The sequence below is a fragment of the Acanthisitta chloris genome, unplaced genomic scaffold (genome assembly GCF_000695815.1).
Source record: "Acanthisitta chloris isolate BGI_N310 unplaced genomic scaffold, ASM69581v1 scaffold10573, whole genome shotgun sequence".
Classification (NCBI taxonomy): Eukaryota; Metazoa; Chordata; class Aves; order Passeriformes; family Acanthisittidae; genus Acanthisitta; species Acanthisitta chloris.
In genome coordinates this window covers 48,890-65,891 of record NW_008665422.1, presented here as the reverse complement: position 1 = coordinate 65,891, position 17,002 = coordinate 48,890, and the positions used below count along the sequence as shown (strand labels likewise).

The following is a 17,002-nucleotide window of genomic DNA, read 5'->3' as shown; positions in this document are numbered from 1 at the left end:
TCTTTCAACTGTTTTAAGTCAAAACCAGCGGGAAAAAAACAACAGTAAGCTCACCTTACTGCAATGCTTTTGCCCTTCAAACAGCTTAACACCACTGGGTCAGCACACCACCTATTTCAAATAAACATTTGCAGTGTTTGATACAAATATATGTTTAGGATCACTAAACTAGTAAGCAATAAGCAAACACAGAACACCAATAAAGCATTGATAGTTCTAGCTAAACCTTCACAAGGAGAAACAGCTATTCTTTATACTTTTGCTTCAGAAGATTTTGAGTTTGTGTACAAGATGAAAAACCTATGTGAAAAAATGCTTAGAATGATCATCGTGCACATGAAAACACAACCTTAACACAGAGTTAAAAAATGCAAGCAGTCTTCATACATATTCAAGTCCTCAAAGTGGGCTACAATACACAGTACCTTTTGGAACACGTGCTGAAAGTCACAGCATAAATATTGTACACTCTAAAAGGAAAAACATTTGTTGCTTCTATTTAGTAATCATCACCCAATGGTTATTTTACAATTGTTTATTTGCATGTTGTATGCATGCTTAGAATGGCCAACTGTGTCTATCAAAACAACAGCAGATATCAGACAGCTACTGAACAGAGGAACTGTTATGTCCAAGATGTCTTTTAAATTATTTCTACAAAAAAGGAGGCAAAGGGAGAGAAAACTGCAGCAGATGGTCAATCTAGTATACTCCATTTAACACATTTCTCAACAATCAAATTTAGTCCTCGGAAATGAGATGCAGTGAAAAAACATATGGGAACTTGCATGATGGTTTGGCAACTGTTACTATTACAGTGAATACGTAGCCTCCTACTTGAAACCTCTGTTTCTGACTGGGAACACTATGATGGATTTGTTAACCCAGTCTCTAGTGATCATTTCCCAGTGCTCACATGCACCTATCTTCTGTGTTCTCTTAAAAGCACCACTATGTCATTGAGCAAACATGTAGGAACAAGTAAGACAAACTTATTTAATAATTTGCTTATTAAAATTAATTAATTACTGCATTAATTTATAAGTCACACAAACACACAACATTTGGAGTTGGAAGGGACCCACAAGAATATTGAGTCCAGCTCTTGGCCCTGCACAGGACATCCCCAAGCCTACAGATAGAATTAATCATAGTAAGACTGCATATAGGGAATTGTTTAGGTCAGCTATATGGACTCTAAGTTGGAAGTCAACACCAAAATGTCCCTAAATTGAAGAAATGTTGACAACAAAACACAACAATCAAACAACAAAGCAGTAAAAGCTAGTGTGACCCAGAAGAGTTCTATCAGGTACCAGGAATAATCATTGATGCAGCCAAGTGCTCATATGCTCACATTAGATACACAGAGACATTCTCCAGCATAATTTAACTGGATTACTCTTAGCTGAGGGTAGGGGAGGGTGTCTGTTTATTTTAACTTGTATTTTAGAATGCAAAATTCAACCAATTCTTTCTTTACTGCTAGATGACAATGTACCTAATTCTCAAACTGTCCCTTTTAAGCATTAAGTCACTTTCAATATCCACCAGTCTATTTCAGAAATGCAAAGAAGAAATAGTACAAAGCCTCTCCCTGCCAATTACGTAATAGTCATAATTTTCCACATGCTTTATAGCATGTGTAATCAGCACTTTTGCTGTAGATAGATTAAAAACAGGCCAATGAACAGTAAGTGGCATCTCATGCAAGCAAAGGTTTATATTTTCTTTCTGCCTGTATAGTTTAATACAAACTCTGCAAGCACCAGTCCCTAAACCAATTGTTTAATGCTGGAATTATCATAAAACACAGGATGTTTCATGTTTTTTAAGCACTTTAAGATATTTCATTTTACCTGTACACATCAAATATTTAGAACTTCAGTATGACTTAGAGCTCAATCATTTACTAAACAGTTTGACCCAGAATTCCCCTAGGGCCATCACAACAGAAAAACATGGCCTGCCCAGTCCCAGTTAGTACCTCTGAAGCAGTGGATTTACTGTGTCCCAGTATTCCTGGAAGAGCAAGAACAAATTTGTAGGTAGAGAGAGGTAACTACAAAGTGCCTTGAACTGCCCTTCTTCAGAAACTGCAAAAGAAAAAGTAAACATGAACAACTGTTTAAGTGATTCAGCACTGATGAAAAACTCACTCAAAGCTAGAAATGTCTTGATCCCTTTTCCATTGAATAACATGTATCTTACAGCTTCAGAATAGCCAGTCCAACTGGATGTAATTCCACTGACTTAATCAGAGCTATAATAATTTGGATTAGCTGAGGATCTGCTTTAACAAATTTGATATATATTATTAATTTTTAAGTCATGCATAAGTTAATGCAGTAACAGAATTACTTGCTTAAAATTGCTGTGTAATATGTAACACATCTCAGTGCAGTAGATACCTGTACTTGCATTTTAGCTTCTCACTATCCTTTTGGCCTTCTATGACATTAAATATTGCTATAATCAAGTCACCGCTAACATGTTACATAAAGTTGGGCTAATTCAATAGTTTGTTGGGTGGTCATTTATTGGCTCTGCCACAGAAAAAGGCATTGTTGGTTAACCAGAAAGATTCTTCCCTGTAGAATCAAAGTTCCAGACTCATAGCAAGGATAATAGCATATCCCAAAATTAAGAACCCAATAACACTCAAGCTTAGTTCACAGTTTATATACATCAATTTAAAATCTTGTATTTTGTCTCAGTTGTTCATAGCAATTTTTGTCCTTCTTTCCAAATCATTTATGATTCTGTGTTTCACTGCATTAAGATGCAAGACAAAATATTTATTTTTGGGTTTAGTACCTGTAATGCATTAGGATCCTTCAAGGAGGAGGTTTAAGTTCTACAATGCGCTTTATTTCTATTCGGCTTTGTTTTGCTCAATCCCTATGTCTTTAGCATTTACCAACATCAGCAAGTACACAAGGAGATTTGGGGTCTTTTAAATATACTCCAGGCTATTTCTCATGTAATCTAAGCCCCTTGAATCCTACCCTAACCTTAAAATATACCCTAGAATCCCCTCCTTAAGTCACAGAATTTTTGTATCCACAAATACTTACTATCAGTGCATCACTGATAACGCACATATGTGCACAGACTCAGAAGGAACACCCTTCAATGCAAAAAAGTTCAAGACAACTCAGCTTCTCATGCCTGTCCCTTCCTGTACAAATCAGCAGCCCCTTTAATTACCAGTTCTTACATTCATGTATTGACCATTATTAAGTTAATGTGAACATTCAAAAATTTTTCCAAGAAAACAATAAACAGACATACATAGATACACTCATTTTCTCCTATTTACCTTGTAGTATTTCCTCGGGTGGAGAAACTCCCAGCAAGTAATGAAAAAATAAAGCAGCACAACGAAGGTAAGGGATGATGCCTTTTTTAACACAATCCCACACATGCCAGCCTGGAATATCCTGACTAAAGCAACTGTAATACACAAATGAGAAACAACTGCAGTAGTTCACAGTGCAAATCCTTCCAGCACTTTCACATTTTGCTAGCATCAGCAGGATGGTAGCTGTGTAGAAGCAACACTGATGTACCCCAAATTCTGTGAAACACAGCCAACTGCACCAAACTTCCAACTTCCCTTTTGCCTAAAGAATGAGTACTGAGTTTATGTCCAACACTTAGATTAAGCCATCAAATTATGTCAACTGATATTTTTCTCAGAAATATGAAAAATAAATAGCCAATACATAGATGCCCATCTCTAAGTTACTCAAAATAATCTGATATAAACTGTACAACGTAGCATCACACAGCAATTGATTCTTACACTGACTGGTTTTTATTACCAAAAGCCAGCAAATGTTTGAAATTGTGAAAGTTTTTGATTCAATTGGTGTTTTGCACACAGTTAAAAACGAGAGAAAAGCCCAACCCTTAAACTAGCATAAATACTCTTCAGAAACAATAAAACCAATGGTATAAAGATAGTAATAACTCGTATTTCATGATGGAAGACACAACACTAAGAATCAGATTGTCTAAAATAAGGCTATACTAAACCCATGTTGAAAAAAATACTGGACTGATATTCATCCCAGTAGTTAGTCTTATAGTTTGTGCAATTTGAGCATTTAGTCAAAATTTCAGGGTAAATTTAACTTAGTGTCATTGTTTACTAGAAATTTCTAACAGTTAAATCACATTTGTGTGAACAGGAAGTTCACATAATGTGAACAGCTGCTGAGGTACCTGCTGAGAAATCACCTGGAAGCCTGTATTATAATGTCACAGACCACTGCAAATTTGTTATGTAGACTGTGCTGTTCAAGCACAGATAGGTCAGAGTTAGAAGACGAAAATGCATATGCAGAAAATAAAACACTAATAGTTTCAGAACTGAGTTGCATAAACTTTGGCATTTAATTTTGTACCTAGTCATCTCAGTAGAGTGACTTAATTTTCCAAAATGCACCGCACCTCAGAAAAATATTACTTCTATTATTTGAATACCAAGTGTTAAATATTTAGAAATTTAGACTTAAAACTTTCAGACAAGTGGATAGCATTGTCAGTCCTTGAGAAACGTACCTTCACAACTAGCTTTAGTGAAGGTATGTAAAAGCAGGATTTGTAGAAGGTACATCCATATTTTTGAGTTCATTTCACACAGTTACTTAAGTCCAAAAGAAAAGTACTTTCAGAAAAGTATGAAAGATGGGCACTAACAAATAAGCAACTATGATCAGCTTTATACTTTCTTCCCTTCTCCCCCTTTTATTGTGGAACCATCTCCTCCTTTCTGGATTCCACCTATAATGTGAGAGATCTGAAACAAACTAACCAAAGAAAAAATAAATACTGTGGTTGGTTGTATTTCTCTACAGAATGGTTACAGGTGTTTTTTCACCTTCAGACTAATAATTCTCTGTTGTCCACAAAAAGCAGCTATTCTAACTAAAGGTGTACCTTTCATCAGTTTCAGTGTTCAGGAACATGGCAGGAAAGCACAAGGCATTATACTAATACCCCATGCAAAATGGATGATTTTTTTCCTGCCTTCTCTGTTGTGCAGGTCAATCTCTGTGGATTGCCATCCTTCCAGGAAAATGCAATGCTGTAACTGAACTGCTACTTACCCACTGGTGTACTGGCAAACCTCTCTACAGAAAGACTGTGCAGACTGTGCCTCCTCACTGTTGTCAGCTGAGTGAGCAGTGGGGGATTCTGCACACACAAAGATGAATCCACTGTAAATGCATTCCATCGTGACACACTTCTCTTTTACATCTACTGAACTCATTTTAGTAAATGTAATTGCATTACAGAATTATTTCCACTTTATTCCTTTTTTTCCACTTAGTTCTTTTATGTTTGCTGTTTTCTGTCTAAAATATGTTCTCCTAAGACTGCATGCTATAAAGAACAATCATAATTGCTGCCTCATTGATCATCCTCACATAAAGAACTGCTTCCTTCCCTTGAACTTTTGAAGCTGTTCTCCTACATAGCTTAAACTACAGGAACTATGTTTTTGTTTTGTTTTTAATTCACATCATGCTGAAGAAAAAAGAAAGTAGCAACTAGAAAGCTTAGAGATTGCTGATAGTTTTTAACAGTATTATGAAATACAGAGAAAAGTGCAAGTCTCTCCTATTAGTTTATAGGATTCAATATTTCAAATCTGGGTATTTACTAGGTTGAAGGGTAAAGAAAAATTTATTTCCTAAATCCATACTGACTGTTACTGCACAGCTCAGTGATGTTGCTCAGCAGAGCTTTGCTTCTCCTATGAGGAGTGAAGAAGGGAGAGTTACCACACTGAAATGACTGACTGGAGCAAGCAGCCATATACCAGTAACTGTTTTGTTTTCTTAGGCTAAGAAACAGTTATTACTACCTAGCACTAAGTGTCACTTATTAAGAGGAAGTTGATACCTGGAAGCCACTAATGGTGTCAATCCATTATTTTTAAGAAATTGTGTAAAAATGCCAGGAAAAATCCAACACAAATACACATCTACCTGTTGCTGAAGCGATGACAATTTGCATTATGTGTGCCAATGTTGTCAGATGGAAGAGGTAGAGGTGGTTATAGGCTGAACTAATTGATGAAGGTTGCAAATCTACAGCATCCTCCCAGTATAAGGATGGAAAGGACAACACAAGTCCCACCTACAGAGAAAAGGAAGAAGCAAATAGAAAAGTAACCAAAACCTGGTAATAGCTACAAGGGTAATAGAAATTCTCACTATACATTTATATTTAGTTTATGTGGTCTGTTTGAACACGTTAATTTATCTTGCTAGTTTTACTTTGAAGTATAGCATAAACTCATTGGAAAATATGAACCATCTCTGCCCCACAGCACACAGGAAACTCAGACACAGTTCCATTGCAGTTGCCAGTTTAGAGGTACACCAGGACAGGTTGTCCAGCTCCTAAAAAGTTTTAATTTTGTTTCCTGACATAAGACAAAGCACATGGAAAAAAGCAAGAAGCTAGACCAAGCATTAGACAGAAAGGCAACCAGGGCAAAACATATCTAATTTTGGTGAGTTTGGTTTTGTTGGCTTGTTTTGTTGTGTAGTTTTGTGCTTGCTTGGGTGTTTTTTAAGAGCAGAAGAAACTAATACAGATTTGTATTAAGAACAGAAAGAAGAGGCTAAGAAGAGTACAAGAGGTAATGAAAGTGAATGTGAAGGAATCAGGAGGTATGAGATACCTATTTCTAAGGGAAAGTGAGGGGAAACAAGCTGTGAGTGCCTTTCTTAGAGTTTTTTTTTGTTTAATAACAATGGAGGTGGTAAAAAGAAAATTGAGATTGCAAGCAGGAAATTTAAAGCAAAACAGCAAAGACTTGAAAGTTAGAAGAACAGCAGAATGTATACAATAGTATATGTATGTATAACAGTAAATATATATAGCAGTCATGTCAACATTTGATTGCATGCAGTGTTCATGCATAATCATTTCATTCATGCAAGTGAACAGCTAATGCAGGACTATCTACAGGGTAAAGTACACAAACATCTATGCTCAAAAAAAGTATTAATATGAAGAATAAAATGAACCTGCTTACCAAAACGTGGAACATATCTACTTCTAAGAGTGATGGAGTGCCCTCCGCTTTAAAGTTTGGGAGAAGAACTACAAAATAAAGGTATCAGTTATACATTTGATACATACATTCTTTGTTTGGAATGAACTGCAGTATCAGAACCTGATTTTAGAGCCTCTATCATTTCTTTGTTTTCATTAAAAAAAAAGCACCTAAGTCTCTGAACTAAGGAATAATTATTATTAAATAGATACTAATTTAATTTAACAAAGGGAAGTGCCAGATTCTGCACCTTGAATATGGTGTGCAGTTTTATTATTAATTATTTATTAACACCATATTATATAAAAGATACAAATTTATTAGCGAGTGTCCAAAAGAGGCAATGAAGATGGTGAAGGGCTTTGAGGGGAAGCCAGATGAGCAGTGGCTGAGGTCACTTGGTCTGTTCAGCCTGGAGAAAAGGAGAGTGAGGGGAGACCTCACTGCTGTATAAAACTTCCTCACAGAAGGAAGTGGAGGGGCAGCCTTCTCTTTTGCAGCCAGTGACAGGACCCGAAAGCCTGAAGTTGCATCAGTGGAGGTTTAGGCTGGATATCAGAAAATGGTTCTTCATCCAGAGGGTGGCTGGGCACTGGAACAGGCTCCCAGGGGAAGCTGTTGCAGCACCAAGCCTGACAGTTCAAGAGGGGTTTGGACAATGCTCTCGGGCACATGGTGTGATTATCTGGGATGCCCTGTGCAGGGCCAGGAGTTGGAATACATTATCCTCAAGGGTCCACTCCAACTCTGAATATTCTGTGGTTCTGTAGTTAACTGCTTATTACTACTTATGAAACTGATTGTGCATCTGTTTAGCTATTTCCACATGACCAAACAGCTCACAATTTTAAATAATATATCTTCAAAATTCGGATATATAAATACTTATTTTTCCATCTCCGATAAAGCACACAGTGTTAAAGGTGAATGTACCTAGGCACTAAAACACTACATGTCTCACAACTTCATCCAATACAAAAGCCTAAAACCACACCTAAGAATCTTATTGAATGGAAGGCAAACCAAAGAATGGATTCACAAAGGCTAACCTACTAACCTAATCCGTAAGAAGCACAGAGGATAGTTATGTCCCTCAAAGTAGCTCTCCCTCAGACCAAAATATCTTAAACTAGGCTATAAGCAGCCTTTTTAAAGCACTGAAAGTCAGATTCATAGAATCATAGAATGGTTTGAGTTGGAAGAGATCTTAAAGATCATCTAGTTCCAATCGCCTGCCAATCCACTGGCAGGGATGCCACCTCAGGGTCCCATCCAACCCGGCACTGGAATGCTTCCAGGGATGGGAATTCACAGCTTCTCTGGGCAACATGTTCCAGTGCTCTGACACACTGAGTAAAGAATTTCTTCCTCACATCTGTATCTAAACTCACCCTCTTACTTTAAAACTATTGCCCTTTGACCTGTTGCTATCCACCTCCACAAAGTCCCACTCTCTCCTTTTTATAAGCCCCCTTAAGATACTGGAAGGCTGCAATGAGACCCCCTCAAAGCCTTTCCTTCTCCATGCTGAGAAAATGAAATCTCACAATTAAGAGAGACATACTCATTTTGTGGCTTTTTCCACCTATTTAGAAGAGAATTGGAATAACTCTGAACACTGCCAGAAATAGTTTGTTTACCATCCGTAATGTTCCAGACCTGAGTATCTCTAGGCCTAGGTAATCTGGGATGGAGGATATTAGTTAACAGTATTATTGGTTACTTAACTTCAATCGACAGCTCACAATTTCAGGCAACATTACAGAAACTGAAGTTAGCACTATTGTCAAAGTAGCCTGACACTTGCTTCTACACTGCATTAATGTGGGTGCCATTTAGTAACAGAAACTTCTGCAACACAAAAGGTAGTAGGTAAATATAGTACAATACCTCCTAGAAGACGAATCAGATGTTTCTGAATCAAGACTGGTGGTGATGTTGTTCTCTGAGCAGCTGCAAACTGCACTAATGCTTTAAGGCCACTGTGCTAGAGCGCAAGAGAAAATGGTTGGACAGGAAAAAGGAAATATTCCATTACTTATAATGAAATAAAACTGTAAAAACATAACTGCTTCTACAAAAATCAAACACATTGATAAATTAATATGAACTTCCATATATAAGAAGAAATATTATTCTTCCAAAGTGCTCTTTGTGTTAGCAACCTAAACATTTTGAGATATCCCTCAACAGAGAATAATCTTGATGTTAGCAGTTTCAGAGGGTTTTTTTATATATGCATTTATACTGGATAAAAATTTTTGTTTAAAATATATTGTATATCTTATTTGTCCATACCTGTCTATTTTGTAGAGATCCAAATAAAGGCTTGCCCTCTGTTTCCAACAGGTTTTCTTAAAATTAAACACAGAAAGAGAATAAGTTGTTTTGTTCTACAAAACCTAATATTCATTTACTCTCAGTATATGTGCTCCTTTTTAAAGCTCAACTTCATTCTATTAAGAGAACTCTTGGGGGGGGAAAAAAAATAAATCTATCTTAAATGTCACTGCTTATTTCCCAGATAAATAGTTTAAATGAGCTTTTTAACAGTTTTCAGATCTTGCTAACTAAGGATTTAAAGGAGCACTGTTCCACATGAAAGATGACAGCACATTCATTCTATGGATTTAGTTTTATTTTCAGTTACCCTTAAGCAGTGCTCAAAAAATCAAGATACATTTATGGGAATGCTATACAGCCATCTTACCCTCAGATTTACACTACTGTCAGTTTAACAAAAGTACTTTGAATACCAAATTCCCAAGCTGGAATACAATTCAGCTTTCCTCCCTGAGTACACTGGTTCTGAAGTGATAATAGAGAAAATAAGCCAATATAAATAAGAAGCCAAATTAACTCAATCAAGTAAAAAATGGATCAATTCAAATGTTTTTGTGCTTTGGCCACTTTTCTGAGATGAATCAGTACACTTGGAATTTTTATTTGTTTTCATTGAGAGGTTTTGGTTTAGAGGTTTCTTGTTCTGTTGGGTTTTGTGGGTTTTTTTGAGTTTTCTTTTTTTAATCACTTCAAACAAAAAAAAATTAAGCTGTTTTAACTTAGCACTTCCATACACCATTTTAAGACACAACATGTGAGTTGCTGAGAAAACATGGGAAAAATCAGATTTATATTTTTAAGAGTCTAACTTCAGCAGTAACAGCAAGTCACATCCCTTGGGTCAATCACGTTTTGAACCTCCCCTACAGACTCCAGTAACACAGGTAGCTAAATTTCCTTGTCTGGGCAGCTTGGCTATATGCCTGTTAAATGGCTGTAATAATGCACCATGTGGCTAGACTCCAAGGAAGTGGTGTGGCCTAGGGTAAGTCAGACTCTCACAGTGGTCTCTCTGGTTTTCTAATTTTGTCCCCATAAGGTATCTGAATTTTCTACTACTGATATAGGCCTTCAATATCACACCTGTGATAAGTTATGGCATTTATAGACTTGCTAGTAAAGTTCTGCCTGGCAGTCACCAAGTTTTTTATATGTCACAGAAAACAATCTGCACAGCATTAAGCACATTAATGTTAGTAAAGCTGGGTGGTTTCCAGTGCTTTCTTGAACCGTTTGAAAACTCAGATGGAATCCATCACTAAAAAAATGCATTCAGTTTCTGTGACTGCCTTATCAGAATATTCCCAACATCCTCTTAAAACCTTTTGAACTCCTGATATTTCAGTTGGGTTTAGTCCACTATAGATTTTAGGTAGACTACACTTGCACCTCAACTTCAGCAAGAAAAAAATGGTACACTTGGCAAATCATATTTATAGAGATGTACAGTTACATTCTCAATTCCTTCATCATGCATTTCAGACTTGGCTTTTGCCTCCCTCCTTGTCTGGAAGCCACTACCAATTTATCTACAGCTTCACGTTTACGAATTTCAGAATACAAAATACTGATTTCTTCTACAAATTCCATGACATGAGATCCTCTGAGAACAGAGACAAAGAATAATGAGAGAGAGACTACTATTTCACAGCTGTGTAGGAGATGCCTGCAGGTCAATGATCTTTGGCAGCTTGAAGATATTAATTGAACATGCTTAATGTTACAATTAGTAACATGGAACATGAGCTCTCCCTGTGGTCTCAGATTAAACTCAGTGTTGGCATTCCATATCTTATTTCACAACCTACCATCTAATAAAAACATCCTATTATTTATATTGGACTACAGATTATAATTCCATTACTATATATGCAATTACACATAATATACTTTGTTACACCATTACATATTGCTCTTACTTACGTAGAACTATTATTTACACAATCAGATTGTACAAAATTATACAATCAAGCAACTGTAACATTTTCAATTCAAGAGAAGGAACAAACTCAAATTATACTTTACCTATACACTGGATGGTAAAAGCACATGTGCTCCAGGTCATCATAGGAATCCGGGAATCAGCTTCATTGGGAGCAACTTTTAGCCCAACTCTATAAATGGTGGTGGCAAAGAGAATAAGCATCTCCTTGATACTGCTTGAGTACTTGGCTCTGTAAAAGGAAGGCAAGATAATTTCAGTCTCAATTATTAATAGTGCTTATTACTTACTGGTCGATCAATCACTAATGAAGTCTAAGTGCAAACCAGGACAGTTATTTATGAAAGCAATCTTGGATACCAAGACTCTGTATGTACAGAGGAGAGGAAAAACCACTAGTTTTCAGTAGTAAACAAGTACCTTGACATAAAAGGCTCTACAAACTGAGAGGTTAAGAGCTGCCAAGCTGGAAAGAGATTATTTCTGTATATTACATTATAATTTGCACTCAAAAAAATGCAAACATTTAAATCAAATCAAAATGTAATGTAAGAAAGTGTAATTAAAACTGCTGAAGTGAAAATAATAAGGCACAAAATATGTAAAGAAGGACATTTCAAACATTTTAAAAAGCATTTTTTTAGCACTTAAGCTCTTTGCAAATGACATTAGGTTAGTTTATGCAATACAGTTTTATGTAGAAAAAAGTGCTTGGCAGCTTTACTGGCTTGTGGGTTTTTATCAAAGGCATACACAGGACTTTGTAACAGAAACTTATCTCTACAGCCAAAACAACTGTACCACCAAGTCTGGGATTTAGCCAAGTTCGTACTTAAACACTACACTGTTAAAGCACAAACTACAGAACTCTTTCTATAGAGATCAGTTATCAAGAAAAACATTTGATTCAACTTTCTGATGACAACTTCACAAATAACAGATATGTGTAAGTACTTTGCATAACTATGATGTCAGTCAGAATCAGGAGTACTTACAGTGTGATCTAAAAAGAAAAATGAGACAGCTGAGTACACACTTGAAAAGTATCTATCCATTCATTCTGTTTTAGTGGGTGAGTGCTTTTGCCACTGGAATAGAAACAGACCACACAGCCCTACTCCTCTGAGTAATCTATAGTACTTTATTGTATCCAAACCCAAGTGAAATCTGTACCCGAAACAGATGTGTGGCAGGAAAATTAAGGCAGACAGACAATAAATAATGTGCCCAGAAGCATAGCAAGTAACCCAGATCACTGGAATTGTGGATTAGACGATTACTGGCTTCTAGCTTTGTACCAAAAACATAAGAACTACCATACCGAATTTGACAAAATGGTCCAACTAGCTCCACATAGACCTGATATTCAGTGAATGCTGATGAAAAAGAGTAAGTAAACCCATATTCAGACCAAATATATCATGTCTTTCCTTCAATACAAATCCTGAAGTATACTTAGGCTACTTTAGGGAGAATTAACATAATGCAGAGAACACTCCCAGTAACACTTACGAGGGCTGAACTCCAAAACTAAGGATGGAATGGAATTCCAAAGCAGAGCTCCCCATTCCCTTGTTAGCGAAAGCTGTAAGATTTTGGGTCTCTCCTTCCAGGGGGAAAAAGAAAAAAAAAAAAGAAAGAAAGAAAAAAAAAAAGATCCACTTTAGAAACCAAGTAAGTTGTAACTACTTTTACTTCAGTATAACAGAAGTGAGTTGTTTTATTTTAAACTGGTAATTGTAAACAGACCTCACCAGCCAGATTGTCTTCTATGATTATTTATTAAGTAACATTTGCTTCTATTCCCCATCATAGTAGTTGATTCTCTGTACCTTCTGTTTTCTAAACTCATACATACATTTATTTTGGCCTTTTAAGTTTAGTTTCTCTTTTTTACTATATCATAGTCAATACAAAAGTTTAACTGACTCTTGAGTGTTAGTTTGCTAGTATCCTCTCCAACAGTACAAACTTTTTTCCACAAGAAAGATGGAAAGAAATTAACATAAATTAGAAAAACTGATGAGGGCACTGAAATAGAGACATCAGATCAGAAAGGCTATGACTTCATCCTCAGCTTTATTTGGCACTGTCTCAATTGGCAGCAAAATGTATTTATTTGAAGATTTCTGTTGGTACTACTTAAAATGTACTGACATATATCCCACAGAATAGCTTAAAAATTAAGGTAACAAACCTTTAGCATTTTTCACACTGTAGCCTGATATTCTGACTGTGACAATCTCCAGCCACCTAGCTAGGGACATGATTTGAGCTACTGCGTCTGCATCCTCACTGGAAACAAAAACAGAAAGCAGGTTTACTTTAACACTCTAACCTTATCTTCAAAAACAGAGGACACATTTAGATCCAAACACACTAACTCAGTATTTGCACAGTGTTACTGGCTTTGTAAGTTTTGAGCAAACGGTAAAAAACGTGTTAGGCTAAATGCTAGATCTAGGTACTTTCTCATTTGATATCAGCTCCAAAGAACAGTCAATCCAAAAATGCTTTTTAAAAAAATAAAATAACTGACTGCCAAAAGAAGCATATTTGGCTCAATAACCAATAAGGAGATATGCAGTCTTTTATACAGATTAGGAAGGCCAAACCAAGTCTTCCTTCCAAGAATTTACAGTTGACCAGCCCTAAAGTAAATTTTTCTTTTTTTTTAAATTAAAGGTTCTGCAATCTGGCAATTCACCTGTTTATTTTTTGAGCCTGCAATGGAACGATAGGAATCACAGTATTGCAGAGAGATTTGCAGAGTGGACAAAGATACTCCCCATTCTCCAAGTCAAATATCTGTTCGACATGCAGACGTTGTTGAAAGTTGAGCTGCATAGCTTCGAAGTACCTACAACACAGAAAAGGAAATTACTACAAAGTGGAATGGCTCCAACATGACATGAAAACAAATGTTCAAAGCAGTATTATACACAAATGCCTATCCAAGCCAACACACAAGTCTCTTCCTTTGATTTATAACTCTTCCACATGCTTGGATGTGAAAATAAAATAAAACCTCTGAGCACACAGATGAACTCATGCAAAAATGCATGGTTTACCACTGATGGAAAAACGATGGCACATTTTCCTTGCTTATAAGATCCTCTTAAATTTAAGTAAGATTTTACAGAAAAGCAGTCCTTAAGTTTCTCTACTCTTATCTCACATCTTCAACAGAATGAAACATTACAACTAATATCTCTCATGTGCAATGCATTACAGTATATTTGAAACAGGGACTGTACATAATGCTATTCAATTTTAGGAAAAACTACTAGTAACATATCATGAATGACTAATCAGCTGTTCATTGCAATGACTGACCCTTCTGACTAGACAATGAAACTGCTGCATTCTTTTAACAGGGAGAGAGGATAATTTACATTACAATATCACACTGTTTTAAACTCAGAAGGAAACTAAGAAATAATTACGATCTTTTACAGGTTTCATTATAATTTTCCCCCCTCAGGGACTGCAATAAGCCTTCAAATTTCATTAATGTCTCTGGAGTACTATTAGGAACAAAAAGATTCACCATTTAAATCTTCTTGACTGGATACACACAACTAAATTAAGTCCTAATGTTCAGACCGAGTACGTAGGATCTTAGAGACAGATATGAAATTATCTAACTTCCACACTGAAGTAATAACTAGATATGATTTTTTTTTCCTGCTTTAAATCATACATCTTAAGGGAATAAAATAAAATCCCATTTACATAGTAAGAGAAACTGTGCTTGCAGTGGCATCTGCGGAAGTTCTAAAAGTTACAGAATATTTAGCAAAGTATTCTGTTATAATTAATAAAACGATCCATTTATTTTCTCCACATTCAAACAATTATATTCTTGGTAAGCAGCTCCTCTTCCTCATACTGGGCAGCTACAAGGATATTCTATTCATTTGAACTTGTACTATTTTAGAGGGATTGCAGTATTTTTAGGCTGCACATAGAAAGGTGTGGCAGACATTGTTTGGAGAAATATTAGTAAATTACAATGTCTGTTATGTAACAAATAAAAGACTATACTCAGACCTTCTGTGCCATCCAATATGAGAAGAGCCTGTTGTCCATTTTAATCCTATTAACCCTAACAGCAAGTCATCTTTTCTTAAAAGGAGCAAGAGAACTGATCTCCAATGTTCCACTGCTTAGATCTATGCAGATGTAGATGGATCTGCCAAGAGCAGATGTATTATACTCAAGGAACACATTTTATATGTCTGCATTTATTTATTCTGTACTTGTATTTTATTGTAAAAAATAAATAAAATACACACACACATAGAAAAGCAAATGATAAGCACCAGAAATTTAGTAAGTTTTTTTTTTAAGCAAAATGGCACAAGTATAAATAACAAACCTCAAGAGACTGTTCATATTATACAACAGTAAAGAGCAGCTTGCAATTGCATAGCCCAATTCTCTATCTGTTGATAGTACTTCAGTGGAATTATTTCTATTATTATTTCACATTTTTTAGACTTTCCAGACCTATATGGAGTCAAATGCAGATAGCATTAGCTTTGCTCTCTGTAATCCTGCAAACATAGTTGCAAGCAGCATGACTGTATCCTGCGAGCTAGGGGTCTTGGTCTTTTAATATTCAGGTAGCATTCTAATCCAACATATTTTATCTAAATTGTGGAGTCCCCCAAACAACAGAAATTGAGCAAAGTTTGTAGCCACTGTATCAAGTCTTCCTGCTTACTTTTCATTAAGAGTTTGGTCACTGATCTTGGAGGTGAACAAGTATTGGTAGATTTAACCATTCATATTTTATTCTAAATGCAAGTTACTCACTGGAGTAATTCAGCTTCCTTCTTACAGTACTAACCTGGTGACAAACTTTCAAAGTACTGTTGCTACTGGATGCTCACCCAAAAGATTCCTACTGCTTCTCATAAATGCTGAAAATAAACCTACTAGATATGATTTCTTATTCTTGACCAGTTTTACCACATTGGTTTGATCTGTACACATCATTAACTCATTAGAGTCTTCTTTGGGTTACAGAAGAATCTAAAAACTTCTGATGATTTTCTTCACCAAGTCAAAACAACTCTTGTGCCATATCCCCTTACTGTACTTGGTTTTGAGTATGCACTAAGATGACTTGGGAAAATAGATTAATTAAAAAACATTAAAAGGTTGCAAAGACACATCCTTACTTCTGCCAGCAGGCTGCATGCATCACATGACCACAGCTTCCTGTGTGGGTCCCACAAGGTAAGTCAGGGTGCATGAAGAGAGGATCTAGTACATCTAGAAAGACATGGCAGAAAGAAAGCATTGAAGGAACAGTAACGTAACTGCCCATCAGTATGAACAACATACACAGAACACAAGACTTCGTATTTTATTTTCCCAGAGTTTGCACAGTCACATTAAAATTCCATTTGCATAACTCTCCCACACAAATAATCCAGTAAAGTAATCACAAGACAGAGCCCACTTAAACTACCAAAGGCTTTTCAGTAATTATGAAGCAAAAGATGACAAAATTCAAAAACAATAGTAAATCTATTAAAAAGAAAAAAGGTCTCTTCACTACTGGAATATATCTGTGATTGGATTCTCCATCACTGCAATTTTGAATGTATTTCTTACTGTGTTCT

General features: G+C 36.0%; 1 protein-coding gene across 1 annotated transcript in view; it reads right to left on the bottom strand.

Moving 5' to 3' along the window:
* UBR1 (ubiquitin protein ligase E3 component n-recognin 1) overlaps nucleotides 1-17,002 on the bottom strand; it is a 55,267-nt gene that overhangs the window by 2,174 nt on the left and 36,091 nt on the right. The window contains exons 30-42 of the mRNA XM_009071749.1: nucleotides 16,556-16,649; nucleotides 14,074-14,226; nucleotides 13,564-13,661; nucleotides 12,879-12,972; nucleotides 11,450-11,598; nucleotides 9,380-9,435; nucleotides 8,972-9,068; nucleotides 7,061-7,128; nucleotides 6,003-6,153; nucleotides 5,118-5,205; nucleotides 3,323-3,456; nucleotides 1,988-2,096; nucleotides 55-111 (exon numbers count right to left, since the gene is read on the bottom strand). Coding sequence (XP_009069997.1) covers nucleotides 55-111; nucleotides 1,988-2,096; nucleotides 3,323-3,456; nucleotides 5,118-5,205; nucleotides 6,003-6,153; nucleotides 7,061-7,128; nucleotides 8,972-9,068; nucleotides 9,380-9,435; nucleotides 11,450-11,598; nucleotides 12,879-12,972; nucleotides 13,564-13,661; nucleotides 14,074-14,226; nucleotides 16,556-16,649 — 1,348 coding nt within the window. The remainder of the gene's footprint in view (nucleotides 1-54; nucleotides 112-1,987; nucleotides 2,097-3,322; nucleotides 3,457-5,117; nucleotides 5,206-6,002; nucleotides 6,154-7,060; nucleotides 7,129-8,971; nucleotides 9,069-9,379; nucleotides 9,436-11,449; nucleotides 11,599-12,878; nucleotides 12,973-13,563; nucleotides 13,662-14,073; nucleotides 14,227-16,555; nucleotides 16,650-17,002) is intronic.